This window comes from Acanthopagrus latus, chromosome 22 (genome assembly GCF_904848185.1).
Source record: "Acanthopagrus latus isolate v.2019 chromosome 22, fAcaLat1.1, whole genome shotgun sequence".
NCBI lineage: Eukaryota > Metazoa > Chordata > Actinopteri > Spariformes > Sparidae > Acanthopagrus > Acanthopagrus latus.
Window position 1 is genome coordinate 5,371,664 of NC_051060.1, and position 21,400 is coordinate 5,393,063.

General features: G+C 40.5%; 1 protein-coding gene across 9 annotated transcripts in view; it reads left to right on the forward strand.

Moving 5' to 3' along the window:
* The window catches only part of col12a1b (collagen, type XII, alpha 1b), a 141,028-nt gene that overhangs the window by 97,234 nt on the left and 22,394 nt on the right, over nt 1-21,400 (forward strand). For 8 of the 9 annotated variants that reach the window (XM_037085510.1, XM_037085509.1, XM_037085505.1 and 5 more), the window contains 14 exons: nt 859-988; nt 2,669-2,788; nt 3,325-3,474; nt 5,265-5,381; nt 8,384-8,536; nt 9,288-9,362; nt 10,754-10,893; nt 11,678-11,801; nt 11,890-12,033; nt 12,147-12,311; nt 12,439-12,477; nt 12,601-12,739; nt 15,368-15,510; nt 16,491-16,600. In XM_037085510.1, the coding sequence (XP_036941405.1) occupies nt 859-988; nt 2,669-2,788; nt 3,325-3,474; nt 5,265-5,381; nt 8,384-8,536; nt 9,288-9,362; nt 10,754-10,893; nt 11,678-11,801; nt 11,890-12,033; nt 12,147-12,311; nt 12,439-12,477; nt 12,601-12,739; nt 15,368-15,510; nt 16,491-16,600 (1,749 nt within the window). Of the gene's footprint in view, nt 1-858; nt 989-2,668; nt 2,789-3,324; nt 3,475-5,264; nt 5,382-8,383; nt 8,537-9,287; nt 9,363-10,753; nt 10,894-11,677; nt 11,802-11,889; nt 12,034-12,146; nt 12,312-12,438; nt 12,478-12,600; nt 12,740-15,367; nt 15,511-16,490; nt 16,601-18,295; nt 19,247-21,400 lie in introns of those variants that run through there. The other variant, XM_037085513.1, reaches the window with a different exon arrangement.

The following is a 21,400-nucleotide window of genomic DNA, read 5'->3' on the forward strand; positions in this document are numbered from 1 at the left end:
TAAGCAATAGGAAGAGTCTGATTCAGACAGAAAGAGTGGAGGAGAAGCACAAACAAACAGATAATATATCCACAAGCTCTGTTACAGAGAAAGTTTCAGCATCACATAATTGTAGAAAGGTGCAGGTGGAGACGTGGAGGAACCACAGACTGCTCTTTCTCTCTCTGCTCCCTCTCTCAGCAGTATGCATGGAATGAAATACACTTTAAATGAACTGAATATATTTATAGCTTGATGGTCAGAATAATCCCCCAATTTATATATTTTTAGAAACAAAGAGGTTTGCTAAATGTGGTGACAAAGTCACCAAAGTGCACATCACTGATTGATAGTTGGGGGTGATGCAAAGTTTAGCTTAAAAGGGAGGAGCAAGGTAACAATAAATACAAAGTTCTTGCACCTTAGAAAGTTGGAGGACAGGTGCGTTTGATCAAGACCAAACAAGTCAATCAATTATTTTACAAGTCCTAAGAAATGAGGTGTGGATTTGTTTGCATGTTGGTAAGAAAAGAAATCTATGCATGATATTTTGTATGGAACAAGAACAACTTATTAAAGTAAGGTAAACACTACTCATAAGACAAACCAAAAGACAATGATGGAGGGTAGGGAAGAGAGAAACCTTTTTAGCTTTTATAGCCTCAGAGACCAGGTGCGTTCAGTCAGCCAACTGTCCACTGAGGCTCCAAAACAGTGGAAGTGGCATCCCAGTCCCATCCCAATCAGGAGGAGCAAATAACAAGGCACACCCAAACAGACCAGAGAGTGTCACACCATCTATTGCTGTCTTTTCTGGATTACATCAGACACTCCTTGGTGTCTGGAAACCTCTGACTCTGTGGTGTTACGATTCCTCAGACTGTGGTTCCAGGAAACAGAAACAACGCCAGACTGCAGAATCTGATCCCCGACACCCCGTACAACATCACCGTAGAGGCCATCTACGCAGAGGGCCCTGGAGGGAACCTCAATGGAAACGGACGTACAGGTGAGGCATCCACAGATTAACACCAATTCAGGTTTTTATTTTATTTATTTTTTTTAGCAGTGACAGAAGAGGCGCTGCTTTCACAGAGAAATGATTTGTAGCAACATCTTTCCAGGTCGACTGTGTGTCGAGCCAAATCAGTTTAAGTCCAGCACTATCACACCATGTCTGAAGGCAGCCTTAGTCCAATGTCTTTTGCATTTTGTCCAGTAAATAATCACTATACTTACATGTTTAATAGATAGAGACTTGAAGTAGCTAATTTAGCAGTAGCATGTCTCTCACAATCTTCTCCGATACAAGCATGCAAACTTCACTTGAAACGATGATAATGTCTTGGAAGTTATAGATTTCAGCTTGTGTTACATGTCTGAAAAAGACTAGTTTCCAGTCAAGCAGCAGAAAAGTGGCCAGTTTTATTGGATTCTTTCAGGATCACCAAGTTGACTGTAAAGAGGCTGCTGTTGGTCTATTAACACTTAGAAAGAAAACTCTGCCATAATTCATTTCTCCATTATTAAACCATGTGAACAGTATGTTACAAACAATCCATCCTTTACTATTGGACTACAAATACACAACTTAAGTAGAGAACTGAAGCTATGAGAAGGTGATTGTGCAACACAGAAGAGGTGCATTTAGCAAATGTTTTTTTCGAGGAAAGAATTTGAAACCTAACAGATTCTTTATGGACTTGTTTCAAGAATGGAGTTTTTGCTGTAAATAAAGTTTCTCAGAAAACAGAAACTCACATTTAGTCCAAACAGGAAAAAAAAGGTTGCAGTATGACTCACAAAATGTTCAATAAACATGAAAGCAATAAGACCTGAGACCTCTCAGCCTACATCTGTAAGTATTTCACTGTGGTCACAATTACTGAAGGGATAGAACTGGTGAACTTTGTGTTACAGCTCACTTCCACTGAGCTAAACACGACAGCTTGCAGCGCTACAGTGAGCGTCTGTACAGTGAAAATAAATACAGGAGACATACATTAGTCAGCAGCGCCAAAATGTGTTAACATGACACGTTCAGACCACTCGAGTCTCACAGGAGCTGAACCAGAGAGCACTTTACTGGTGAGCAGTAGCATTAGTAATACAAATAATAGAAACTTGAAGATGTGTGTGCGTGTGTGTGTGTGTGTGTGCGTGCGTGCGTGCGTGCGTGTGTGCATGCATGCGTGTGTGTCAGGCGCACTTTTAGGCATCCATCCAAGTCTGAGCACAACAGCTGAACAAGTCTGAGTAAAGGCTCAAATGTAAACACGTGTATATAATGAATTTCATAAATGGATGTAAGTCAAGTCAGTCAGCAGTGAATCACAACTGAGGAGGCAGAAATGTTTACCCAGGGAGCGTTTTAGTGTTGAGTTATAAGGATCACTTTGAAAACTGCATTCAGTTGATCCTGTGTTGCTGAAATGATAAAAACATGTAATTCACATGTCCAGTTCAAGGTATTCTCACTTATTTCATGGAAATCATTGACAAAACAACTGACACTTAAAAGATGAATACAGTTTTATGGCCGTGAAGAAGAACTCTCGACTTAAAGATTTCAAGATTTAGAAGGTCTTCTTCACCTCCAGTTAAATGGACTTTCAGCCATGTTGTTTCCCCAGGCTGCTAAGACAGATTGTTGTTGTTGTTGTTGACCCGTTTCTCCTCTCTCTCACAGTTGGCCTGTTGAGTCCCAGAAACCTCCGGATCTCTGACGAGTGGTACACCAGATTCAGAGTGGCCTGGGACCCAGTGGCAGCTCCTGTCCAGGGATACAGACTGACATACACTCCTACAGGTGAGGTCACATTTACACTTTTACACAGTGTACGCTGGTCTTCCCCTTGAGAAACAGAGAAGGGGGGTTCCTTTATGCATTTATGTGGCAGAACGTGATTTTTTTGAAAGCATGACGAGCATAACGGTTCAAAAGTTGTTTTTACGTTTTAGTTTACATTTATTTATGATAGCTATTTTTAACCATGGACGATAAGTGGACATCTAGGTCTCAGTTGAAGACCATGTCACACTCCGAAAAAACCTAGTAAGTGTCCCTTGAGATGGAACTTTTTGTCGAAATCCTTCAATCTTAATTTTCGCTCATTTTGTGAAGAATTTGTGCTCGACTGGTTCGATGTTGAACTTGGCCTCCACTGTGAGTCACCATCTGTAAAATGCTTCCCAGATAGCTGCTCCCTCTGCAGACACTCTCTGATGTTTGTTTTCTGACTCTGAGATGAGTGAAAGTGTTTGGTTTGGTTACACAATGACAGTAATTACACGATTCGGTCCTGAACTTTTTTCTCTTTTAATCCGTGTGGTGTTGCCTTCCAGGAAGCACAGAACAGCCAATAGACCTCTTTGTGGGTGACGTGTCCTCCTACACTCTGCACAACCTGCAGCCTGGAACCACCTACGATGTGAACGTGGTGGCTCAGTACACCGGGGGCGTGAGCACACCTCTGGATGGACAGGGAACAACACGTAAGTACAAATGCTGTCAAGAATACCATCAGTTCTTTAAATCACAACACATTTAAACCCAATGATATGAAGCTGTGCAGATAGTTTTCCTGTATTTATGATCTTGTCTTGGTTTTGCCACTACTGATGTCCTTGCCACCAAATACAGCAAAGTTAAATGGAATTGTATTCACTTTCACTCATTTAAGACCGCACAAAGAAGTAACTTGTCTTGAAAATGAAAATTCTCAGTTCGAAACTGGAAGAATTTTTCAGATCAGTTTGTCTAAGTTTCTTAAAACACTGTTAGTACAAAGTCTGTGCTCTGCATTCGAAGACCGAACAGACCTGCAATTTTCTTCTGAAGTTTTGTGACACGGACTTGTCCTCTTAGGACTCAGACTCAGATGACTTGTTTATCTTGGACAAACAGTTATGTTTTTTGTGCCTATAAAAACATGACAGAAATGGTTGAAAAGCATTAAAATGTAAATTTGAAAAAGTTACTGTAGTTAAAAATGACTTCACCTCCATTGTATTAGAGCAGCAGCAGTAAAGGAATCTTATCCCTTTGAACTCTGCAACAAAAGTGGTCCACCAGTGCCAACATTAGTATTTTTGCCTATTGTGATGTACAACCTAAGATAAAAGGTTATATAAGTCATAAACCATAATAAATAATGAAGTATGTAAAGATAAACATGTTTTGACATGTATTTCCATTAGATTTTACTTTTTAAAAAAACACAGAACATAATGATCCAAAAGATTTCAAAATGTAGAAACATGGACAAAATATTTCTTTACATTCTATAACTTATTTGAACTCTGCACAGTATATTTTTTAGATATGCTCATTCTAATGAGCTGGGAACGAAGGCATTTTATGTGCAATAAAAATATTTCCACAGTGCCTTCATTCATCATACAGAATACACCCAAAACTACTGATTCTCTTTGAGGTTTTCCCACAGGAGGTCTGTTTTCATAAGGTTAACCTCTGAAATGATCTGCTTTGACACGTACCACTAAGGAAAAGAACATTTTTTACTTATGTAACTCCTGTACCTGACCTGTTGACTTTTCAGGGTCTAGGATTAGCATTATTTGACTTCACAGGTGTTACGATGCATCTCAATGTATGGCGTCCTCAATGATCTATATTACTGCACGTGGCTACTTTTCATCATTTGAATTTTTATTCAGACAGACCCTCCAACAATCAGGCTACAGCAGTCTTCAAAATAAAAGCTGCGTCTTTTCAATACGTAAACATTACATAAAACATTTATCCATCTGCAGTGCCTTGCATGTTGTTATCTGTCTAATAATATTGTTTTCACTTTGTATCTTTAAGATAAGGCAGTTATTAAATCTGCTGCACAAGCCTCTCTCAGAGTTGGACAGCAAAGTTGACAACGCCTTCTCAGATCTTGACGGATTAGCTGGGCTTGCAGTAACAGTTATTATTTATGGCTGCAGATGTTAGCTTCAGGTGAAAATGGCTTAAGTGATTAGTAATTGTTGAGAGACAGAAGTCTCCTCCAGTTCGTGCTTCCCAGCACGTTCATAAATCCGACATTTGCTATACTTGCTGAGTTTTTATTATCACTTACTGCATATCTCTCCCTCCCTCTGACATACCTACTACATAAGTAATCTTAGCCAAACGTCCACCAAGAATTCATATCATCTCTGTGTTGATGCAGAATCTTCCACATCCGTAACACACAGCATCTTATAATCAAGAAAACAATCCACCTCTACTTTTGATATGTTTGGTTTGCTGAAATGTGACTTTCTCTCCTTAGTCTACCTGAATGTTACAAACATCGAGACATACAATGTCGACCACGACAAGTTCTGCATCAAGTGGGCTCCTCACAGGGCGGCAACATCGTACCGCATCAAACTCAACCCTGTGGACCGTAAGTAGCCGAACTTACACCATTGTTTTATTTTCTTTGACTGTTGGTCAGACGAACCTCACAATTTCTCACTTTCATGAAGCTGGAACCAACAAATGTTTGACATTTCACTTTACAAACAACCCACAAAACAACCATTATCTGACAAGCAAATTGTAATTGTATTTGTCATAAACACTTTGAATCTTGAATGCTGCTTTAATTCTACTTTGATAGATTACAGTAACCTGGACAGCCCCTAAAATTTCTTGAAAAACATCATCAGCTGTCCTTACCAATACCTCGGCCTACTGTAGACATATCAGATTCATGTGTACACCTGATGACGGTGGTGTGCTCCACTTTAGTAGTCATCTCTTGATTGAGGGTGACTTGTTTGGGGTGATACAAGCTGTAATGTTTGCAGATGTATCTCCACATGACATCATCTCTGCGTCCATGGATGCAACAGATCTGTCACAGCACTCAGCAGACCGTGAAGGGATCACATCTTAGACTCTGTTTATCTTCAGGCCTCCACTTTGTGATTATTACTCTGAGCAGGATGCAAGTTTTGGCCTGGATTGAAAGTGTCCGACCACCAAGCTTTAATTGTGTCTCAGTCTGCAAGCATTACATCCTTTTCAATTACTGCAGGGTATTTCAACCCCATCTGGTTTGTATTCGCACACCGAGACGGGTTAGCAGTTAAAGAGCAGGAAAAACCAGGAATGGGGCCTCCATATTTGAATATCTATATGGTAGCTATTAGCCGTTCATGATGCCAGAGCAAATAGCATGAGACAGATGGCTGGTAAACCACCACCGGAGGATGAGTGAGAATCTGAAGCAGCAGACGTTGCTCTCAAGTCAACAAACCAGTCAACTGTTTGTTCTCAAATGGAAATGCAAACAGTGGTCGGAGACGGTGGTGAGATGAGTAAGTGGAAAAACTGTGAACAGAGGTCTTTTCCACTTCTCCAGAGTTTAAATCCATGGAAACACTGGTGAGAAGAACACGTGGCTGCCAGTTTGTAAGACTCAGACTGATGTGATATGCAGCTGAGATGTCTCAGGGATTAGATTTTGTCAACACCACTCTCTGTATCATCAATCTTGAGCGATGAGGGCCACTGTTTTGGAGTGTGTGTTTTCCGAAAAACGATTTATATGAAGTGACTTCGATCATAACTTGTTGATATTACAGAGCTCATTCTCAAAGTGTTGCATCACCACCGTGCTGCTGGGTTCTGTCATGTGTCAGAGAATGATGAAACCCTGCTAACTTTAGTTCAGGACACTGAGGAGTAGCAATCACCATCCGTGGCAGCTGTCTCTGTAATAAACAGGCTTTGTTTGTTTGTGCTTAACCAGAATGCAGAGTGTAAATAGGAAACCCTGTTATCAATAAATCCCTGCCCAGCCATGCAGAGTGTAAACACTTCACTCGAAGGGTCAGTTGTTGGATTTATTTATCACACAGACGTTGAGATGGATGAGAGCTTTTGTAGAATCTAAGCAGCATTGACTGATCTTTTATTTTCCTTCTTTAGTAACTAAACAGAAGATACAGAGACACAGACAGAACTATAAATTCAAAAGCCCAAAGGGTTAAAAAATACTAGATTGTGGTTTGTAACGGACACAAATGTTATGACAATTTTGAAAGAGAAGTAAGGTTGTTTTAACTTTTAAAGAAGAGTAAGAGAAGTGCTTCTCAACTGATCAGACAAGACAAATCGAAAAAGCAATTTGGAGGTACAACTTAAAGGTCTTGAAAAAATATATACACGAGTCAACGTCCTACATGAACACATAATTTGCTCTTTTGGAACACAGAAACAGTACAGTGCTATAATATGCAAAATAATAACATCATCATTCATTTGTGAAGCAGAAATACAGGCTGAAGTTGCCAACATTATCAGCCAGCAGGCCCAGTTGTTGAGTTGTTAAGCCCAGTTATAAAATACAGAAATGTCCCCCAACTGGGGAAGTAATTATCAATTCTATAGCGCCCCTGGAGATACGTATAATGATTAGATATCTTAGTTTTCAACACTTAGATTAATCTCATACAGATTCAGAGCTAAAAGAGTGAATAAAACCCATCGGGTGCGGTTAACAAGGCCAGCCATCCACGACAAACTCTGGAGATCTTAAGTGGCTCCAATGACAGTACATGAGTCAGTCTTGCTTTGAATGTGATCAAGCAGATCAATGAGTCCCACAAAAATATTTTAATGAACAATAAGGGATCTGCTCATGTGTCTTGTTTTTTTCTACAAATGCTGCTAGCGAGTCTTCATTGGCTTTCTGTTTTTGATTTGGTACAAAAGTAACAGTTCGATTAGATTATCCAAGCAGAAGCAAAAATGAAAAATAAAAACAACTGAGTCTGCACACCAGATCAGCCCCCAGAAAGCTTTTTTACCTCCATTTGTAAGTCTTCATACAAAGGCCTTAATATATGTGGAAGTATGGTAGCAAAATCCTCATGTGCAGACTTTATGGATTTTTCAAACTTTCTATGTATCCACCCAAAATCAGTACCATCACTTGCTCAGAGATGGTGTCCCTTAAAAGTTTGAGCAAATACTTAACAACCTAAAAAAGAAAGACAGAGAAGAGTATATTCCCCTTAGGTAGAACATCTTTGACTTAATTAAGTGGTTGTGCATGCTCACACAGTGTGAAAATCAACAGTTTGGACTTTCATTTGTTGAACATAATGTACAATATTTAACCTGACCATTAAACAGTGCTATTTTATTTGGAGCAATCCAGATAATCCAAAAATCTGAACAGCAAAAACAAATGTTTATGAACAGAAACAACCATGCATACATGCACATAAATACACATACATACTGAAAATATATGATGTGTAAATTTTAGCTAAAAAAATGTCTTTAACTAAACAAAGTGTCAGAGAATGTCTAAAATCAGCAATCATTCCTTCTGATGATGCTTTAACTCTTACAATTTGTGAGTTAAAATTTTCATGTATCTTTCATCTGCAGCCTCCAGTAAAGGACAGCATGAGATCACAATCCCTGCTGGGCTACCTCAGTATTGCTTTGATGGACTCTCTCCTGACGCTCTGTACACCGCCACCGTCTTCGTCCAGACCCCGAATCTGGAAGGTCCAGGGGTCAGCACCAAGGAGAGAACATGTGAGTGCTGCAACTGGAAGCAAAAGTGATTTGAATTTTCATGAACTGAATGTAACTGTTCAGACTTGAGGGTTTTTTCACAATACATGCAGAGAGAAGGTGCATTCAAAAACTGTTCGTAGCTAAACACAAGTCTGCCTACTTGTAGGAGAAGTCACATTTGCTGCGAAATGTTCCAACGTTCCAACCCAGTGATATCACTATTTATACGACACTACAGGAGATGTATGTGCTGTTTAATGCAGGATAAACATCTGTTTTATAATAAAATACAAACACACATTGCAGATTATTTGAACTTCATTGTAATATTTTTCTCATCATGTAGAGCAATGTATGTTTATGTTTTCAAATCAAACGTTAAATTAAAATCAGACTGGACATGTTTAAGTTATTAGACAACACACACAGTAGGTTTGTAGGTTTTCAGATGCAATGAGATGTTTATGTTCTGAGTGTTGTTTAACAAAGACCTCCACATCACTGATGGAACAACAGAAATAGAATGCCCTCCAGAACCTGGCACTTCAGATTTATGAAGGAAAAGCTGATAACAGGCTCTGTGTTTCCAGTAGTCTCAGTCAAACTGTGACATGTCTGAATGTGTCGGAGATGTGGAACATGACGCAGTGACATCACCTCACAGGACTGATCCAAGACAATGACTTCATCATATGACATGTTTACTGTTGTTCGGTATTTATTACAAATATGTTGATGACACTTTTGTAACTGTTTGTGTTTCTCACAGTGGTGAAGCCAACTCCAGTTCCAACACTCCCGCCAACACCAACACCTCCACCCACCATCCCTCCAGCATGGGCAGGTAAGTGTCTCATGGAACATATTATCCAATGCTGTCAATTACGGTCCAGCTGAAATGATATTTCATGTTTGTTTTTTGTCTTTTTATACTACAGCATACTGATGTTTGCTTTTGGTTTCATGATAGCGCCCCTTGTCTGTGATTATACCACTCAAAATGCAACTGTTTTTCTCTCTGTGCAGACAGCCAATCAAATCATGTTATTTTGTACTTAATTGGAGAACACATCAAGGTCATGGTTCTCTGACAGTTGCAATGATAGAGAGCCAGACAGAAGCCGGCTACAGAAAAGAAGCATCAGACTTTCTAGTTATTGTCTGCTTATCTTCTGTAAACATGCACTTTGTCTGTGAAAGTGACTAAGCAGACATACATAATATACTCCAAGAACAAGTGGACTGTTAACATTAGTTTGCAGCGAGAAAGAGTGCAGTCTTTGAAGGCCAATCTGACATTGTGGCCCAACTGTGTAATTACAACAGTAAGGGACACACAGGGACTCAAAAAGACTTTTTGTTTTTTGGCCTCTTGCGCCACTGAGCAGCCTTCATAGGAATGAGCTAGCTTTTACTCCTTCAGTGCAAGCTAAAAGTAAGTGTAGAAGTAAATTGAGCAAGTTGAGCATCCTCATGGGACTCATTATGCTGCAGTGACACATGGGCCGTCCCAAAGGCCCTAAACAGCCTTTGAGGAAAATGCAGATCATCTCAGCACTGAATGGATCGATTATTTTCATTCAAGCTCAGCTCTGATTGGAAACTCCTCAATGCCGCGTTTTTGGCCGAGGCAGCGGTTTGAGCACTGAGTCGTTCCGACTCGTGCCAGCAGTGGATTAATAGCCACCACATGTGTTGCTGGCCCTGCGGGGCGCATGAAGGGGGAACACGGCCGTTAAGAACCAACAACTTAGGTGTTGAAAAAGGAAGACAGAGCAGTCCAAAGAATCTGTTTGTGTCGTTGGTTTTTGTGTAAAACTTGTTTATAAATCTCTGAATGTGAGGAAAGCAGGGAAGAGATTACAGAGAGCGCTGCATCACATAAGGCAAAGATTATTCAAAGCTTTCTGCCCGATTCGTTTTGGTCTGAGAGGAACCCATTAACGAGAGCTCACTTTCACCCTTCTGGTAACCAAATGTTGATTGTTTTGTGCTGCCAGATTTTTTTTTAAATCAGTGAAACCCATAATTACTATACATGTCTACATCTCGTCATTCTTCTCAATCGTTTAGTTTGTTCCACGCTTTTCAGCTGACATTTTTAATGCACTCCAGCTCTCAAACCACGATTATGCCGTGTGACGATGCCATTTTCTCTCCTGGTGTTTGTGATGCAGCCCTGAGGTCGGGCCGTGGACTTAAAAGCTCCATATTGACTTGTTTTCTTTTCCTCAGTGTGCAAAGGTGCCAAAGCAGATGTAGTGTTCCTCATCGACGGCTCCTGGAGTATTGGCGAGGAGAGCTTCACCAAAGTCGTGCACTTCGTCTACAGCATGATCGGTGCCTTCGATGTGATTGGCCCCTCAGGAATGCAGGTTTGTATTAAAAACATTGATCCAATCGCAAAACAGCGATTTGTTCTGACATCATGCTGTAGTTGTTTTGTTTTTATGTACACAACAAAAAACATCCTGGTAAAAGACAGTAATAAAGCTCATGGGAGGAAGGAACCAAGTTGCTCATTAAAATCCTTCCCAGTACAGATATAAAGATTAAATCAAGTGTAATTATTAACATCTGACAACAAGAATGCCCTAACAAGACAAACACAGCAGGTAAATAAAACGAGTGAACTTAGAAATAGGACCAAATGAGAGGATGAGTAAAGAAAATAAAATTAAAGGTTTTTAACCCGGTCAGTAATGATTTTACACTGTGTCCTGCAGAATTATAATTAAGTAGCTGACTTTAAACTGTGCCTTTGACTTCTATAGATGACAGCATGTTGATGTCAAAACACACAAGAGTAAAGTAACTAGAAGTCCATCCAATTATAATATACAAACTTAGCTCACAGGAGTGGGGGCTAAGTGAATTTCTTCGTCAGTATCAATATCTACAAATGTTTTCAGTATGGACCATAGGAACACTTTATACACTTAGTCTTGCTTATAACATGAATACATGCTGCATTTTGTTTGCATGTTGCTCCTTTGTTTTCTTTGTTAAAGTTGTTCCTTGTTTCCCCCTTTTAAAATCAAGCATTTTTAAGGTTAGAGGTTGTCCTGTTCTCTGTTTGTGATTGTGATAGGGAGCTTTACATGTGACCATACTCGACCCGACTCGTTGCTGATGCCAGTGATGTGACTTTCCCAACAGGTGTCATTTGTGCAGTACAGCGATGACGCAAAGACAGAGTTCAGGCTGAATGCTTATCGAGACAAAGGCATCGCCATGTCAGCTCTTCATCACATCCGCTACAGAGGAGGAAACACCAAGACAGGTTCACATCACACCACATGACGCAGTGACGAAGACAGTCAGCAAGTCGACTAGTTGTTTTTCTGACACAGTTTGTCTCTGTTCAACAGGAGTGGCTCTCAAACACACTTATGAGAAGGCCTTTTCTATTGAAAATGGAATGAGGAGGAATGTCCCCAGGGTGGTCGTGGCAATCACTGACGGACGCTCTCAGGACGAAGTGAAGAAGAATGCTGCCAAGCTGCAGCACGCAGGTAACAAGAATCAAACATGCTAAATGATCTAAAATATATTACAGTGTCAAAGGAAATAAAATCCTGGATTTCTGTTGGTTTGTATTCTGACTGTTTATGTGTCCGGTCTTCAGGTTACAGTGTTTTTGCCATCGGTGTTGCTGATGTGGATTTCGTGGAGTTGCAGGCGATCGGCAGCAAACCCAGCGAAAGACACGTCTTTGTTGTGGACGACTTTGATGCTTTCGACACCATCAAAGAAAACCTGATCACCTTCATTTGTGAAACTGCAACATCAAGTAAGTTTGCACAATATCGACTGTAGAAAAATAGTCCAAAATATCTGAATTATGTGGTGAAATGCCGTAAATTTCGTTCTTCTTCTAACCCTAACCCTAACCCTAACCCTTCCTTCTTTTTCTGCAGCGTGTCCCTTAATTTTCCTGAATGGATTCACTTCCCCTGGTAAGTACAAACAATGACATTGGAGGCTATTTTGGAGAAATGCTGAAATTCACTATTTACAAAAGACTGAAAATTTGTCCGGAATTTCTTAGTGAAAAGTCCTCCTGATCTGTCGTGTTTCAGGCTTCAGGATGCTGGAGGCGTTCAACCTGACAGAGAAGACCTACAGCTACGTTAAAGGCGTTTCTATGGAGACAGGCTCCTTCAACAGCTACACAGCGTACAGACTCCACAAGAACGCCTTCCTAAGTCAGCCCACAACGTGAGTCCGACATCATCTAACTTTGATTCATTTTGTCTGTGGTTGACCAGCCTCATGGTGATTCCTTGGTCACCACTTCTTCTGGGAATGTTTTTTATAAAACCAGCCATCTCTGCATTGTCAAATGCTGACATGTTTCAATTATGAGGCCCATTATAGAAGAGAATTTTAATCTGTCTTAAAAAAGAAAAGCCACATATCATGCTTTGGCTTTTCAGAAAGGAAAATACATTGTCCGTTGGGTACTAGTGAAAAAGTGTGAGGTGTTTATCCTTTTAGAGCAACACAAAGAAGAGGTCCTTCAATTTCTGTTTGTCAGGCACCCTTCCTGATTCCTCTTTTATTCTTAATTTGTATTTATTAGCTATCGTTTTGTGGTTGGTGGTATGAGACACCTTTATAAGAGAGGAGACAAAACACTGAGATCATTTGGAAAAGAGCAATCCATAACATCAGAGATGGTAGTTGTTCACATACCCTGCCCCTTCCCACTAAAAGCCAATAATCTGCTTTATCACAGCCGAACCATGAAATGTATCAGCTAATCGCGTCATTACACAGTTTCAAAATACTTGGTGGCAGGAAGGAGCTGGTACTGACGGTGCTTGAATAAACATGGAAAAGGATAATATCATATTAAACTCTGTTTAAGTGCTCTGGTGGGCTGAGCAGATGGTGTCATGTAGCAGCCCTCTGGATTGAACCATAAAAGCAGTTGGTGTTTTTATGCACGTTCTGGCTCCCTATCCATTCATTTAGATAGGAGCCTGGTCTTGTTAATCGGCTGTAATTACCTTGGGATATTGCCAAGATGGCCGCCGTGTTGCAAGACTTGCCTGATAGGATGTAAGTAGAATGATATTGAAATGCACAAAATTCAGTCAGTCATTGTATTTTTGAGGACAACAAATCAAAACCAGTTTTATAGTCTCTAGAGAAAGTGTTCCCAGAGATTCGAACACTTAAACACCAAACACGTTTTGTTCCTGACATCTTCCAAGAAAAAGTCTGTAGCCCCAAACCAAGACCCAGACAAAAATTCAGGCCTGAGTTCGACCAACTTTTTCTCCTGGCGCTTCCCCATGATGCTGCATTTTTTCATCTTCTGAAAATTTCCAAGTTGCTCATGTCAGTATCACGAAGCGTCCCGCCCAGCTGAGTTCAGACTGTTGGAGCTCATTCTCATCACTAACTGGGTCAGTGGATTTACGATGCTCAGTGAGGTCAGAGTGCGGCCTGCCTTTGAACCCGTGTTTCATTCCACTCTGAAGCTGTTTCACACAACAAGCCTATGTCAGAACACCGAGTGCAAATGCAACCACAAACTAGACTGTTAACACTGGCCGCCACCCAACACAGGCAGTCCATGTCCAGAATATCACATGCAACAGCAAAGTGGTGGAAAACAGTTTGAGTTCTGACTGTTTACCAAGTTCGACTCTCCAGAATGTGTAGTGACATCAGAGGGACAAATGAGAAACATCCTGCTCTGATGTCGGAGCAGAGCCAGCAGTGGACACATTGTTAAAATCCTTTACTCATGTAGAAGCTGAAACATTTTATCACAAGTAAAAAAAACTCTTAGCAGATATTGTATGGTATTCTCATTGTAGAGGATCCTTCCTTTTTAAATTCATGACCACGAAGCACCAAATCCTCACATTTAAGAAGCTGGAATTGGCAAGAGTTTGTGATTTTTGCTTGAGAAATGACTCAAACATTTTTTAACTACATAAATTGTTGGCAACTAATTTTCTTTCAAAAAATAAATCAATTTATCGATTAATCTCTGCGGCGCTACAGTTTGCCTGACAGTTGTGTCAGGTTGAGGGCAAACCGAGTCCATTTAATTATGGTGCACTCTTGTGGTTTTGCACCAGAGTACAACTGCTGATTTGAGATCTGACTAAACTAAATGTTAGACTATGTTAAGTTTCCGCACTGTTTTTATGCCTTAAGGTACGGTCATGAAGTAAACGTTGATTGCAAAATGTAAAGTCAACTGAATAATAGTTCTTCGCCCAGAGAGATAACTGGGATTGGCTCCAGTAACCCCAGTGACCCCTTGGAAAAAAAAATGGGATAAAGCAGTTACATCCCTGCAACCCTCACGGATAAGCGCTTGATAATGAGATGAGATGAGATCACAGTTTACATTGGTTCCTGTAAACTTCACGATCACCATGCTATTCCGTCTGCCATTAGCCTGGTGATCCAGTCAGCCTGGCAGCTTTTAGAGACTAAATGAACAGTAAAACTCACATTTTGTTGCTCTGAGGAAGACGGAAAGTTTTCGGTTGTCTTTGCAACAGCGACTCCAACAATAATACCACTTGGAAATGGTTTACTGTGTCATCTGTCATTTTTTCCAATGAGTCTCACCTGGTGTCCCTTCCTTTCTCTTTACCCTCTGTCACCTCTCATAAATCATTTTACTGCTTTTCATACTTGGGATTTAATTTCTTCCGTTTGCATTTTTATTTGGGAAAAAAACCCTCAGACTTCTGAACATGTCCGTGGACACCCTTTGTATGCAGCCGATCCACCTTGTACCTGTTATACTGCATGTAAAGCCTGTCATATTGACAGTAAAATCTAACATGTCATCTGATTTTGTCTCATGACCAGAGACATCCACCCTGACGGTCTCCCTCACGCCTACACCATCATCCTGATGTTCCGTCTCCTGCCCGACTCACCCACCGAGGCCTTCGATATCTGGCAGGTGTCAACTAGCGATCACAAGCCAGAGACCGGCGTCACTCTGAACCGTAAATATCTCCTCTGTCCTTATCCACTGTTGTGTGTGTGTGTGTGTTGTTAGAGGACGTTACTGTGTGGTTAATGTGTGAGGACATGCGGAGCAGCTGGGCCTCATTGTGTCGTATCTGCTCATGAACAGAGCTGAGTGGGGTGTAATGAGCCGGCTGTGTCCTTGGGCTGCTTTGGTCTCGGTTGATAACCGAGATGACTCCTTTAACCACAAAACTCTGGTGTCATCAAGAGCTCAGCTGGCTCTCGTAAAGCCTCAGATTCAATCTGCTGGGCCTCAATAGAAAACCTCCAGTGATGATCAGTTGTTCTGGTTCTTGAATAACGGCCTCTTGATGACACAGAGGTTCAGATCATCTATAGGGAGAAACAAACTGCATGAGTTGTGAGTTACTTATTGACATTATGGTGGAAGGTTCGATGAGAAGAGGCCCAAGGTAACTTGCTAGCTTGCTAGCTCATCCTGTTTCTAGACAGTGATGCATGGAATTGGCGGACTCTGTGATTTGTTTTTAAGCCCTATAAACAGATAAATATTCCATCAGAATGTCACTCATTTGTCCGTGACATTGAAGTCTTCCAAGAGAAGTGAAAGTTAAATTGTTCAAAAACACATGAAGAGAACAGTTGCAGACTGTCAATGGTGACCTGTGCAGAAAGTTAGTCATTGTGAAATGGAGTCAAAGTGGCCATATCAGACCTTGCCAACAAATCAGGACATATTGGATTTAGATATTGGCTTAAAGTGACCAAATCAGAATGTGCAAAGTGTGCAACTGTGTTTGGAATGTGTCTGAACTGATTTCAATTTCCTGCAAGTTAGAGATGCAAGTTTGGTGTTTTTGATGTCGGTTTGCAAACTTCTGGAGGAACTTAAATGAATTAACAGGCTTCTGATGATCAACCTCATTTTCGGGAACACAAGAACAAAATAAAGGAGATTGATGGGTAACATCTTTTGTTTTGTCTCTCTGCTCAGCCTCCAGCAAGACCGTGTCCTTCTACAACAAAGACGAGCGCGGTGAAATCCAGAGGGTCACGTTCGACAATGATCAAGTGAAGAGAATCTTCCATGGGAGCTTCCACAAGGTAAGGAGTCGTTTATATGAGCTGGATTAACAACAAAAGATTATAGGACACTTGAGACAGAAGTGACAAACCTTCAGACAGCTTTCATCATGCAGAAAAGATGCTGAGACTGCAGACTAAACACACAAGAGGAATGTTAAAGGTTGAAAATGTTTAAAATCCATGTGTATATTATGGGTTTGGACTGAAAGTCAAATATGTCTTTAATGGTTGAATTATATAACATTCTGAGAGTTGCATTATGTAACATTTCTTTAGCTCTTGGCGTGACACATCAATCGAATCGCTCGTCTTTGTTCTCACTGGACGTCCTCAGGTCATACAGAGACTGGCAGATGCCTGAGATTCCAAATGTGTTGTATATTACAGTCGGAGCACCTCACATGCAACTACAGACGTGTTCCTGAAACGTTACGAGGGCTCCGACAAACAGATGGTCCTCTGCAGGTTGTAAAACACAGGATGTAAAGTGAGGCTGTGTTCTATTTTGAATGACTACATACAGATTGGCCTGTCTAATGGACTAATGGAGACAGACATCTGCATCTTCTGGATGTTATTAAATGATCAATAGATAGTCTGAGTCATGTTTGAGTGGTTTGGTTTAAATATCCAGCCAGAGGTGGAGCGATTGAGAGTAACGCTGCTGATTTATTACGTCAACTCTCTCTCTTTACAAATTGCAAGTTCATTAGTGGCTCCAGTTTGTGCTTCTCGTGTAATTATCATTTAATGGGACTTTTCCAGGAATACATTTGAGTTTCAGCTCCAGTCTGAGACACTTTTTCGCTACTAAATCTTAAAACCAAAATTTGGAAGACTTGACAGGTTATTTAACAGGTTAGTTTTAGTTTATTTTGCAAGATGAAATTAATTTATTCATGACCCAGGTAGGGTCACACTCTCATAATGAATTTGGACAAGTTTAAGCATCACTACAATTTTGAGAGCTTTAAAGGCAGGAAACCACCATGTTGAAGGTTTTAGGGGTTTGTTTTTGTCTTGCAATGTACCTGGATAAATTTTAGGTATGGGACTTTTTTTTGGTATGGGACTGTTGCATGTCATGGAAATTACAGAGTAATGAACTCAATGTGCTGTCATACTTTTGACTGTGCTCTAAATGTTGTTGTTGTGTATTTGGGAAGGGCGATATCATTTGCTGTGTCATAAAGAGCACCAGATATCTCACTTCCAGCTGCGTATTTTTCTCTTTTTAGGAATAATGTTCCATCTAGTGAATTGGGGTAACAATCTTTACTGTGCTCAAACTAATAACAATTTGTTGGCTATATGTGGCACATTCAGCCACATCTCAAGGCCTTCCTCAGCAGGGTTGGTCATTTGTCATGGGGACAGTTTAGTTGTTACGGCCAAAAACAGCTGAGCAAACTCTTGTCTGCTGATAAAGACCATGAGATGTGACTGACAGCATCTGAAAAATAAAATATGTGGATCTTGAGATGACAATTTTTTTGTGTAAAATGTTTTTGTTTTTTTTTCTGTTTCAAGCATTAAAAGATTCTTGAGGAATTTCACATTCAGAATATGTTGCCAAACCACAAGCTTAGTATTTGCTTTGTTGTCTGTAAGAACAAATCAGCTCAGATCGTATCTGTGACTTTAATTCAAATATCACTATGTAAGTAAAGTCAACCATTTCATAAGATTTACTTTTAAACTCTCTTTCAAAAGGTTCCTGGCTAAAATGGTGGTGAAGATTTACGGCATTATCAAAACCCCAGATCCAACTTCAGAAACACAAACATGCACTGGCTATATAACAAAGCGACTTTACTTTCTCTCTGCACAAACTTTTCTTTGGCCTGATGACTGACAGACTGCAGAAAAGCTTTAGGACAGTCCTCAGTTAGAGGGAATGTGTTGTATTCAGTGCAGTGGAGCTCAGAGATGTGGTCCTGATAGTTTCACTCATTTACATGCTGTCCTGCTGGGGGATCACTGTTGACAGCCCTGCAACAATATCACTGACTTTCACAGGATCCATAAGCTCTTCTGAGAGGGGGAGTAAAAAATGCACTGCAGTCCCTGCTGGGACGCTCGCCTGGAAAATGTTGGGTCACCTCTATTAAACAATTACATCAGAGCAGCTGAGGAGTGCCAGCAGAAAGGAGGAGCTCCTCCTCCACCTCTTCTCAGGAGCAGTTTGGGATGGCAGGCGCTCGGTCTTGCCTCCGTTGCCTCCAGTAGCCGACCGCAGGGGAATTCTTGCTGTGCTGTGGTTTTACCTCCCAGCATGCACACAGTGTCTGCTACAGGGCCAGACGTCAGTGTCAGCAGCAGGCTGTAAAGTCAGTCTCTCATTGGACAATTTGTAATGATAAAGAAGCTGTCAGTGATTTAGACTACCTGCTGTGACAGCTGCTCCCTGAGGATACTGATCCTCCATGCACCTTGAGACATAATTTACTTTTGACGGAGAATATGTTTTCCTCTGCAATTTCTCTCATCCCTCAGGCTGGAAATATGAAGGCCGTTATGAAATGTTTTAAATTTTTTTTAAACAAGAAATGCAGCCAGTCAGCTCCAGATTAAATATAGCTGATGCGTCTGTTTCCGTTGTGATACATGTCTTTGTTTTGGGATTTTTTTGTCCAGTGTGAAAGGGGTATAAATGTCCAAACGCCAACATTTGGCTTCCATCCTCTACAGGAAAGGGTACATGGGCATTTATTCCCAGGTGAAATGACTCTGCAGTAGTCACGAGTATTTATCGGCTCCAGATCTGATAAAGTTCCAGACATTCATGCCCGATATTATACTCACTGTTAGCTACTTTGTTCATCAGCTTTGGAAAGAATAGTGTGTTTTATAAGTTTAACATCTTATCCATGCAGTCTGATGACATATATGTCTGCTGTTTTCTACTGTTCCTTGTTTTCTGGCACGTTTGTGACTTTGAATGAAGAAAAACAAAACAGCGAGGCAAAACAGTCACCTGGTAAAAGAAAAGGTGTCAGTTGCTTATTTTACTTGGTTATTCCCCATTTAATAAACCTGCAAATATCGACTCATTTTGATGCAAAAACAGTATGAGAGTGAAAGAGAAAGTCATACAGAATTTATCCCTGGGGGTGCTTCCTTCTTCCCGCCTCTGTCAGAGAGGTCAGAGGTCAGTGTTGGTCATAAACCTGGAAGCTCAGAGTCAAGGACACTGCTGCGGGGTGGACACATGCATATCATGAAGGTTAAACCTTTGACCTTCTCACTGGGGATTTTTACTTTTTTTAAAGTTGAACCCTCGGGTCATAATAAAACCGGACTGAAGAATCATTTGGTAAAGATTTAAAGGCCTGTCAGTTAGTGGAGCGGCTGGCTTTCAGAAACATGAATTAAACCTGACTGCAGCCTCCCTCTGAGCTGGTGTTTGGGTCAGTTATTGCGCCATGATTACACTGATGGAAGATGTCAGGGTTCACCCCATCAAGTTGTCTCTAACCCTTTTCCACTTGGCACCCAGCTAACTCAGCCTTGAAATCATCTCGCAGATGAGTTTACTGGTCAAACACACAGACCTGTTGTGGGTACCTAAGGTATTAAAGTGAAGATCCTCCCTCTGAGCACTAACTATCAACCCTCAGTTGTTAATCTGGGCCAGCTGCAGAGAAATAGATTAACAGTCTGGCCAGCAACTCAGAAAATCAGAGTATGACATTACACCATCCCATTTGTTGCTTGTACAGTACAGACTAAAGAAAACAATCATCATCTAATGCAGAGAAAAGTCCAGAGATTCTGGTGGAAGACAGCGTGAAACTTGTCCCACTGACCTACTGAAGTGAGGCCAGAGTTGGATTTCCATCTGCAGCGAAGCAGTGTGTATAATCTCAGTACAGATGACCAACATCCTCTTATTACAGCCTGAAACTCAAACAGAGCTTCTAGACATCAGTATGTATGGTTAAAAGTGCATTCCAAAAGTTCCTAAAGAGCCTGTAAAACACAAGTTGTAATCAGGTTCATTTCATTTGAAACACAGATGAGGGAGAAAGTCGAATCACTGTCGTTTTCACATACTACTCTTTTCCTACTTTTTCTAAAAAAAAAAAAAAAGGCTCAGTGACTGCATGTTCGTTTTGATGTTTTATACTTATACGAACAGGAGGAAATAGTGCAGTTCTTAGGGACTATTTTCAGAGGCGCATTAATCTACATTTGCCCTCGTGATATTTGGACAGAATGTGACTTTATTCTCAAGTGCCTTGTCTCAGTGCCTGTCTTTGCTACGTTACTGGAGAGCAACAGTGTCTCAAATTCTTGTACAAATAGACTCGTTATCATAAAAAACTATTGCCTTCAGACACACACACAGATCTGCTACTTCTTTAGAGATTTAAAATATGTGGAACATTGTGGTTTTTAGATCAGGCTTGCAACAGAACAGTAACAAATCAAATACACTGAGTAATAGTATTGTATTCTTTACTTCGAAAAATAATCACAAAATTACGTCAAATACTAGTGGACTATTATTACGCTGTTACTTGAAACTCTCTTTTATCCCTTAAGTGTAAAAGAATGGCATGAACCTGACTTGTTTCCCAGTAATTTACTTAATTTTAAGATTTCCTGACTAATTAAGGCATGTATTTCTTGGTCATGTTCATGTGGGATTATCCTGTGAATTCAAAGATAGCAACTAGCAAACTTTTAAAATTGGATTTTTAATCTTGTATTTCCAAAGCTAGGATTTAAAATCTTTTTTGTGAAGTAAAAGCTTTGAATCCAGACAAGGCTCAAAAGATTCCCTTAGCTGGAAGCACAGTTTGAAAAATGGAT